The sequence below is a fragment of the Calliphora vicina genome, chromosome 1, assembly GCF_958450345.1.
Source record: "Calliphora vicina chromosome 1, idCalVici1.1, whole genome shotgun sequence".
Taxonomy (NCBI): domain Eukaryota; kingdom Metazoa; phylum Arthropoda; class Insecta; order Diptera; family Calliphoridae; genus Calliphora; species Calliphora vicina.
In genome coordinates this window covers 58524515-58535295 of record NC_088780.1, presented here as the reverse complement: position 1 = coordinate 58535295, position 10781 = coordinate 58524515, and the positions used below count along the sequence as shown (strand labels likewise).

At 28.5% G+C, this 10781-nt stretch overlaps 1 protein-coding gene across 1 annotated transcript in view; it reads left to right on the top strand.

Moving 5' to 3' along the window:
* Positions 1-2463: 2463 nt before the first annotated feature.
* Positions 2464-10781, top strand: part of LOC135962769 (probable multidrug resistance-associated protein lethal(2)03659) — a 31959-nt gene continuing 23641 nt past the window's right edge. Inside the window, exons 1-2 of the mRNA XM_065514664.1 lie at positions 2464-2565; positions 2647-2732. Coding sequence (XP_065370736.1) covers positions 2489-2565; positions 2647-2732 — 163 coding nt within the window. The 5' untranslated portion in view covers positions 2464-2488. The remainder of the gene's footprint in view (positions 2566-2646; positions 2733-10781) is intronic.

Sequence of the window (10781 nt, the reverse complement as noted above, 5' to 3'; positions counted from 1 at the left end):
CTTAATTATATAATTTTCGAAATCTTATTTTATATTATATTGTTGTAATTATGCTTTCAAAAATAGGGTGGATGGTGAAACTGAGAACAGGAATAGCCATGATTATGTTTTTCTTTAGTTACTTGAAAAATACAGAAAAATATAAAAGCCTTAAAGTCGATTTTAAGTCCATAAAGTTGACTATTATTTTAAATTTCGTACCATAAAACAAATTTGAAATATAATTTAAGATGTTGTTTTATTATTTCAAAAAAAAGCATTTTATTTTAAACTTTTATGTACATTTTGTTTTTTTAATTTTTTGAAATTTCCTTTTTTTATTTACATTCATTGAAAATTATTTTCAATTATTTGAATGTATATGTTGGAAAAAGTTTTGAAGCTTTTTTCAAATAAAAACAAAAGTTCTATTTTAAAATAAAGTCGACTTTAACAAAAGTTAACTTTAAAATTTCTTTCATAGTTAGGGCCAAGGCGTATTTAACCAGGTGGCAGCGTAACGCCAGCTGACTATTTTTTGCTCTACTCATGTTTTGCCTTGTGAAATGTCAAAAACTTGTTTACAAACATTTTTAAATTTGTTATAAGATTAAAAAGATTATTTTATATTTAAAAAAGTGAGTATTTGACCCCTCTTTATGTGTATAAAATATTTAAAAGTGTAAAAAAAAACTATTTCATTTATAAAAGTGCGTTTTTGTGAAATTTTTTTTGACAGTTTAAGCTAGGTACTCTGTTCAAAATTCCGTGCGAAATGCTGTCAAACTACATATAAAATATTTGGAATGAAATATATGCGAAATAATTTCGCAAAAGCAGTACTCTGTTTTTATTGTGGAAAACATGTGAAATACATCTGGCAACCTTATTTTTCCACACGAAATAACATAAGCAGCACTTCTTTCGCACGAAATTAAAACTGTCAAACAGCATATAAAATTTTTCGCATGAAAAAACCATAATTTTTCGCAAATATGAACAGAGTACTAGGCTTTACACGGTTTTACACAAACAAAAATGACTATTGTTCTTGTAGTGTTGTAATTGTGTAGTTACGCTGCCACCTTGTTAATACATCTTGGTTAGGGCGAAAATGTACATAAAAGTTCAAAACAGCTTATTTTAAAATAATAAAACTACTTTTTAAATTTGTTTTTTGGAACGAAATTTTAAATAATAGTCAACTTTATGGACTTTAACCGACTTTAACCATTTTATGATAAAAGTAATCATTTTGTGTATTTAATGTCAATCAGTTAGCGCAAAGAAAAAATATTTTTAAATTAAAACAAAAAAATGTTTAACGGATTTAATGGAATTTTGGTCGTAAAGTGCAAATGTTCGTTCCACATACTCATGTTTATGGACTATATATCAATGAACGGAACATGAATAATGATTTTATAACTTTTTATAACAAAAATGCACTTACCAGACCTAACACATATCGCAATATAAAATTTAAAAAAATCAGTTTTACACTTAAAATTATTTTTCCACAATTCTTGAACACAGTACCTAAATAAAACTGACAATTTTCAAAGCCAATAAAATATCAATGTTGTAACCGAACTTGCTTTAATCTAAACACATTAATAAGAGATACTTTTACGAACTAATTAAAATGACATCCATTATTCTTTTCGTTATTTAGTTATTCAATATTTTTGTGTTGGGACACCGGTTATCCCGTGGTCGTCAAAGGGTTAAGGCTTTTGTGGTTAGTGTGTTTATTTTATATAACTGAGCCGCATTGCATATTTTTGAACGTTAAAACTTCCGATTATACCGGTTTTTTCGAATAGGTTTAACCGAAAATCCAAATTTTCTGAACTTTTTTTAAATTCTTGTAGAGTCTAATAATAAATAGTGTGAATTTTCTTAATGCCACAAAAAATGTATTTATAGTTATTTCCACAATGTTTTTGAAGATTACTGCACAATAAGTCTTCGTATTTAATTATTCATAATAAACTTTATTTTATTTCTCATAAAAACATCCGACAATTATAAAATGTTTAAGTTTTCATCCGAGTTAATTAACTGAGACGTGTTCAGCATAGTTTCCCATCCATCGAATGCTTCCTTCATATGTGTTTCTCAATTAGTTTGTATTTTGACACTCATTGTATATAACTTTAAAGTTTAAACTGAGTTTTCATCGGATAGTCAAAACATAAGTTAAAATAATTTATTAAGTTTATATTTTCTATCTCAGTTTGCTTTTGTCAAAAGCACTTATCTCGGCAAATGATTATTTTCTTTTTGGACAAATGGGACAAGAGAGCAATAGAAGGCATTTATTATTAACCAAATTAACTAGTTAGTGTATATGTATGTTTGTATAAAAATTAACTTCGAATTTACTAACAGCAAACAATAACTTTATTTAACATACATTTGTAATTCCATTTATTGCCAATTGTTACAATTATTTCCAATTTTTTTTCTTTATCATTTCAGTTGCCATTAGCAGCATTTTTACAACATGCAATCGATAAAACCAAATGAATTGCCACAAAATCCATATGAACGTGTTAATATATTTTCCCGATTATGTTTTTGGTATGAATTTCATTCACTTGACACATTTTCATTTCCATCTAAATACATTTCCTTATACATTATTTCATTACATTTACACAGGTACACATTACCAATATTTTTCAAGGGCAGGAAAAAAACACTAGACACAAAGGATTTATATCGGGCATTAAATGAGCACAAATCAGGTAATTATTGATTTTTATAACATATTGACAAATGCGTAGTTAATTGTAATTGAAAACAGTTCATAAATGTACAATATAAAAATAATATACATACAGCACTGATAATATTTGCTATATTTCATATCGGTCATTAAAAAATCACAAATCAGACAATTGTTGAGTTTATTATGTTTTTACTAATACGAAATTAAATACATACATTAGCCCAATAAAGTCTACATACAGGAATTCAAATTAAATTTCTTTCGTTGAAAGCTGTATTTGTAAGTTAAAAGTAGTGAAATAAATTTGTTAAACAAATAAATTCACACTAAAAAAATTAAAACAACATCACTTAAGTCGGGTTTAGCAACATTTCCTATCACTTCCAAAATTTCACCGTTATTAAATTTTTTGATTCTGAGTCAAATAACGAATTTTTTTTTTGTTTTTTTTGGCTTTAATTTTCAAAATATTATGAAACTTAATAGTCCCGCCCACCCAAAAGTAGGCGTGACAGAGAATAAATTTGTCGTTATTTTACTCAGAATCAATAACTCTAATAACGGTGAACTTTTGGGCGTTATTTGAATTTTTTTTGCTAAAATCGACATATGACATTTATTATTATATATTTCACAAAAAAAAACTAAACAAACTGCTTTAAATTAAAGTAACATAATAATTTTTCCTGTATGTAGACTTTCTTGGGCTATTGCATGTATATAAAGAGTTTGTGTAAATATAAAAAATCAAATATTGTACATGTAAAACTTACCTAACAAACATTTGAACACAAAATGGAAAAACTAAAATTAGTCGTCCAATATTCCTGTGTACAATAACTATATATTTTCTATAACGTATCTGTTTACGATGTATGTTGACATACCCAGCAAAATCTTGGTAATGGAATTATCTAATAACTTACTTTTCAATGACTACTACTTACCGTCTGCATTACTTCGAAGTAGTCGTATAGTGACTTATTTATTATCTGTTAAATTAATGCTCATTGTCTTAATTATTTAAGTCATTACTTGTAACTAGTTTTAGTGATATTAAAGTAATATACTTTTCTTTTATGAAATTGTTTTCTGGGTTACATTGTAAATGGTGTTTTTTTTAAGTCCGATAGAACTTATGTAAGTATTAACTGTCAAGCGAACTGTCATACTGGGCTCATTTTTTGACATTTACGATCAGTATACTCTGGCAAATCATCATGAATAGATTGAGGCTTGAACAACACTACCAAATTATCCAAATTTACTTTGAAAATCTGTCATCAATTCGCGCAACTTACAGACGACTTTTTTACCGTAAAATTGTGTTCAGTGATGAGAAAATTGTTTGGCTTAACGGGTTTGTTAATAAACAAAATTGTCACATATGGAGTGAGTCCAATCCACAACAGACCCTACAGACACCATTACCTCCAGAAAAATGCACAGTTTGGTGAGGTCGAACCTTTTTTCTTCAAAAATCAAGTGATAAAAAAAAATATATGACATTGATCAGGGCGAAATCAACCATCGATTTATTGAAATCAAAATTTCGATTATTTCCTATGGGGCCACGTGAATTCACTGGCTTGAGCTGATAAACCAGAAACAATTGACGCTTTGGAGGCCAACATTGTTCGCGTTATTCGTGACATGCGGCCAGCAATGTTCGAAAAAGTGACCCGAAATTGTGCAGAATGCGCTTTGTCAAGAACAGCCGGTTTTCTAAATTTTTCGGACAAACCGGTTTTTTAAAAAGTCGGTTTTTTTATAAACACTAACAACAACTCACTTTAGAGCTTAGTTTTTCCTATTCAGAGCAAAAAACAATTGAGTAGCTCATTAAGCGATCCGAAGGAATGTTGCCAAACATTTTTTTATTTTATTATTTGTTAATGACATACACTGATCTTTCGAATAAAACATTTTTTGTTATTTTTTACAATTTCAAGTTCTATTGGGCTTACAAAACACCCTTTACATATGAATTGATACAAACAAAGAAATTCAATTTTGTATTTAACAATTTAAATTAATTTCTGTGTCAATGTAAATATTTTCCATTGATTTATTTTGCAATTATTCAGATGTAAATAAATGTGGTATTATTTTGTGTGTGAGTGTTTTTTTTTATATTTGGAAAATGCTTATTGACGAGGGTCTAATGCAGCATCATTTCATTTGATCAATTTAAATCAAACATATGTATATGTATGAAAATAAAATCAATTGATTTGTCTTATTAAATGTTTCTATGCACATATTTTAAATGCATGAACACTTCTTGTCATAACAATTAATTGAAATAAATTTAGAAATCGCTTTTTGATTCTCTTTTGTTAAGGAATGAAATCTAAATAATTTGTTTGAACATTTTTAAATTGATATTTAGTACTTCTCATAATTAAATTAATTAATTATATACGAATAAGTTTAAATGCAAATTGTGAGAAATGTTTTTATATACAATTTGTAGTTAATTATAATTTGAATGAAAGTACCGTATACCAAATTTTACGAGTTTCCACATTTAAAATAAATATGATTTTGGATTTGCATTTGTTACGAAATAAAACCTAAATATTTTTAAATTGATACAAAGTTCTCATTGTTTAATTAAATAATTATATACGAATAAGTTTTAGGAAATGTATCTGTTTAACTTAGATAGGTACTAGGATTGTTTAGCTCTGAAAATAATGTGAAATAGAATCATATTCTCTATCGAATTACTCCCTATCAGTAGATAATTGTGAGTATAAGATATTGAAATGTGAGAACATCACACAACAACTTAAAACTCAAAATGTTTGCAATTTGTACTTTTAAAAAAATTCGAATTGTACTATATTTCAAAATGTTACTTTTCTAATACATATTTTTGTTACTATGGGGAACTAAATTTCCTTTTAGAACAATCACTGTTTAAGAAAAAAGGTACTATTGCTTTTTATCCCTTACTGGTTCTTATTATGTAACAGGATATAGCCCATTGATGATTCCAAAGACGGATCTATATATCTAAATTTAATCGGTAGGTTTGATTGTTTAAGAACTAATATTACCAAGTTTACAGGTTTTTCTCTTTTATCCCTTCCTGGTCCAAATCGATTCAGCCGTTTAGCCGTGATTGCGGAATAAACAAACTTTTAATACGAGTATGTATATTTGTTAACGGATTTAAACAAGTAAAAGTGCTATATTCGGCTTTGCCGAAACTTTCTATACTTCTAACTATACTTCTGATAAATATTGATACAAATTCTTTGCAAAAAAAAATTGTGAAAAAAACATTTGTTGTTGAAAAAAACTTTTGATGGATATCCAATTGGCCATTAGGGTGAGTCGATTTGTAAGGCCAACATTTTTTGATGTTGTGCATTCGATTTTTAGATAGCTTTTGTCATGAACAAAAAAAATTCCACTACGGCATATCAAAAAAATCATTTTCGAGGTGCCCAAATTTCAGAAAATTTACTTTTATTTTCCGATGGCACAATATCGATTGCTAAATCGAGCCACCCTATTGTGCATGTATATGGACTATACCCGATATATTGATGTATCAATCATGGTTGTATGTTACTTGGGGAATTCCGGAATTTTAACAGATGTATATGGATATATCGACCCCGCTATCTATCTACACGCAGAGAAAAAATATAATTGGGCATGGTTACTGTAACCATTTATATAGTGTTACAAGTTTTTTAACTATATTATAGTCACAGTAACCATTTACATGATTGTGGTAACCATAATATGGTTAACTTACGATTCACATGATTGTCACAACCATATATATGGTTACAGTAAACATATATATGTTTGTGGCAACCATATTTATGATGAATAATTTTATCATATGTTGTTCTCAGATTATGATAAGCCTTAAGCCGAGAGCACCATAATATGATAAGTCCTTCATCATATAAATGGTTGTCACAAACATATATATGTTTACTGTAACCATATATATGGTTGAGACAATCATGTGAATCGTAAGTTAACCATATTATGGTTACCACAATCATGTAAATGGTTACTGTGACTATAATATAGTTAAAAAACTTATAACAATATTGAAATGGTTACAGTAACCATGCCCAACTATATTTTTTCTCTGCGTGTATAACCATCCAGAATGAATATACTTTCTTAAATATGTTAAATTTCGGAACAAACAAACTTATATATACAGTAGAAGACAAAACCGTTCACAAAAAGTCACGACATTTTTGTATTACCGAAGAATTTTATTATTCACTATGTATAAGAAAAATATTAATTAATTTTAAATGTGTATCAATTTACTATCTTAAACAATACAAAAAAACTAAAAATAAACATTGTTAACCAAACTCTCACAACAATAGATTTGCTTCGTATTCTAGCGTTACGATGTGTGTACACTGAACCAAATTTCTTATGAAAATATCCTTCACTGGCAGCACTTGTAAAATAACTCCTGTTCGTTTTATAATTTCGGTTTCACATGTATAAGAAACTCACACATAGACGGTGCCCGCGGGCGTACTGCTGGAGACCAATATTTTAAAACAAAAGTCGGTGTGAACAGTTTTGTCCCTTGTTTCAAAAACAGAGTAATTTTAAAATTAATATTTTGTATGACCACCACCTGATTTTTTAGAGCTTTGATATTCCGAAATGTTTGTTCTTATATTTTGCCATGTTAGAAGGGCTGGCTCCCACAATTCATCTACGAGTCATGGAGAGTCTTTTTCGGGAAAAATTTCGGTTTCAAAATTGTCCAAAGGTGCTCGATAGGGTTTAATTCTGTTGACTGGGAAGGCCATTCGAGCAGTTTGATTCCGTTATCAACAAACCATTTCTTTTGTTATTTTCGCGGAGTTCTTAGGATCATTGACCTGCATAAATATTTCTTGTTGACCAAGTTCCACACCTAATATATCCAGACTTGAGAGTTAAGAGGCCTCCAATATGGTAATATATTCTGTGGCAAGCATAATAACATTGCTACGTGGAAGTACGCCGAGCTCATTGCCACGAAAACATCCCCAAACCATGATTGATACATCCCCAAATTTCATAGTTTGACATATGTTGCGATCTTGTACCACAACGCGTTTATCAACCCATGTCCATGTGTGTCCATGTGTGTTCATCTGACACCACCCGATTAATCTTAGTTTCATCAGACAAAGAATCTTTTTTCCAATCTGCAAAGGAGTTGTTTTCGTACGATTTAGCGAACTTTAATCGAGCCTTACGAAGCTTTGACTTAAACATTTTTTTTTCTAATCGCTCTTCCTTTAAGTCCGTTATTTTTAAGACATCTTCGAATTGTTTTGTCACTGACGTTGATTCCATGGACCTCTCTAAGCACTTAATTAATCTAATTGCAATGGAAACTGCAGTATTTGTGGCTCCTGAAACGATTAAGCCCACAATTTCGTGGGACTGATAAATTAATTTGTTTTTTTTATTTTATTGATAAGAACGATTGAAACTTTGTATTTTTTAGCAATTAATCGGTACGAAACGCAATTTTCTATATCTTCTAGAATGTTTTTCTTCAAAACAAAATTTATAGATTTATCCATTGTAAAGTAACTGAAAATTTATTGAAGTGCTTTATTTTGTGTTTTTTTGTAATAAAGAAATTGAAAGGATTGTAATTTACTTAATTTTCTCCTTTTAATATCAGAAATTAATTTAATTTTTCACAAAATCTATTGGCGGACAATACGGTTCACATGTAACTTCGTTCAGATGTGATTCAAAAAACGTATACAAGTTCCGTTAGTTTCAGAGTGAGTTAGTTACCCGATAATAGTAAATAGAGTGCTTAACAATTAACTAAAGGAAAATATTATCAGACCAATTGTTATGTGCAAGAAATAATGTGTAAATTAAAATTTCAACTACAAATATTTTAATATATATGAAATTCATATTCAATTATTGGTTAGTTTCGACCTAAATAACGTTTCAGTAATACTACCGTTACCGAAATAATCGAAAATAAGTACAAATTGTATATTTCCAGTCATTTAGTAGATATTACTCTTTATATTCAATTTTAATTTATTGACCTTGAGTCAGATTTACAATTCAGATTACAGATTTACCAATTCAAATGAAATTTTAAGACATAAATAACGGTTCAGTAATACTACCGTTGCCGAAATAATCGAAAATAAGTACAAATTGTATATTTCCCGTCACTTTGATATTCTTCTTTATATTAAATTTTAATTTATTGACCTTGAGCTCAGATTTACAAAGTTTATAATTTGTTATTTATTTCCGATATTTTATTATATATTATATATCTTATTATCCCTTTCGCTACAAGTTTTAACTGGAGGTGTTAATAGATGTTTTAAGTTTATCATATGGTTGGTATTGAAATCAATATTGACTGATATTAATATTAAGGTCCTACGTGTCCTGGTTTATCCGTTATACCAAATTAAATTTTTAGTCCTGGAAGCTTATCCTGAAGCCCCCAATGATTTTTTTTTAAATATTTTTTATTTTTATATTTCCCTAATATGTTTCTAAGCATTCTAAATAATTTTTATTACAAAATTATAGTTTTTACAAATTTTATATGCAAAAAATCAAAGGCACTTTTTTTTAAAGAAAATGTTGGATTCAAAAATCTATTTTCACACATTTTCAAATTGCTATCAATCCAACACGAATAGCGATAATTCAATAAAATAAATTGTAAACATCTCTAAATATATTCCAAAAATAGACTCAAAGACTATTTTTTAAAAATATTCATAATTGTCGAAGTTATGTGCAAAAATCTAAAATGTATCCATATGGATACAATGTAGCGAAAGGGTTATACATATTGGCATACATAATCATAGTCAAAAATAAAGTAAATTTTAAGAGAATTATACTCGACTTTACTTAAGAGTGGACTTTAGGTCTATCATAGACAAATTAAAGTATACTTCTGACGCTGAAGTCGACTATAAATATAAAACTAGCTGAAGTTGTTTTTAACTCGTTTAACAACAGCATCAGCTGTTCCTCGCCGAGTAAAAAAGTTCGTCACAAAGTAAAAAATGTTTAAGTTACAAGATATTGGTAGAGATTTTGCAGTTATCAATAAAATTAGTACCAAAATATCGTAATTATGATATTAATCGTATCTTTTCCATTTTTCCACAACAAACAACTTTTTTTCTTTAGATGTCCCGGTTACTTTTATTGTTTACGTTTTTTGGATTTTTTTTAATTTTGTATGTCAGCTGTTCAGCGTTGCCACTTGTCTGTTTTTTGTTGTATATTGTATGAAAACATTTTCTACATTTGCGGTGGCACCCAGTTAAAGTCGGTTCAATTTAAAACATACTTTAATTTTGACTATGGTTGCAAATTAATAAAAAGCTGGTTTTTATTTTAAAGTTGTTTTTAAAAAGAACCGGCTTTAGTGTTTGACTATGATTATGGGCCATTATATCTTTTGGTTTACTGAATAAGCTGCCGAAAACATTATAAATTTTATAAGCCTTTTTATATTTTTTATTATCAAATATATAAGATTTTTCAGATACATTAGTTAATGATCTATAGATTTTAGGTTTAGAAACATTGTCAGTATTTTTCTTTTGACTTTAATATTTTCTTATTAATTTACAAGTGAGGTGAATCAGGAAATTATTTATATATTACATATATTCTTAATTACTAGCTGAACCCGGTCTGCCTTGCTGGCCTTTAGATAACATCTGTTTTATATTGCATCTCGATCTCGATTTTAATATACAGTGTCGGAAAAAGTCGGTAATCCAACCTTCAATGTTAATACATGTGGTGACATTTCTGCTGGTTCCAATGAATTCAAAAATTCAGTAGGAGAATTGACGACTTGTTCTTCGTTCATTACTGTGTCAATCGATTTGTTTTTTATGTTTCGCCAGACACTTTCAATTGTATTTGGTCATCGTGCTTGTTAACATTATAATTTTTTGATTAAAAGTAGATTTCATATGGAAATTTCTTATTCATGCAGCTAATATGCAAGAGTAAACAAAATTGTTTATCACAGACCAAAAAT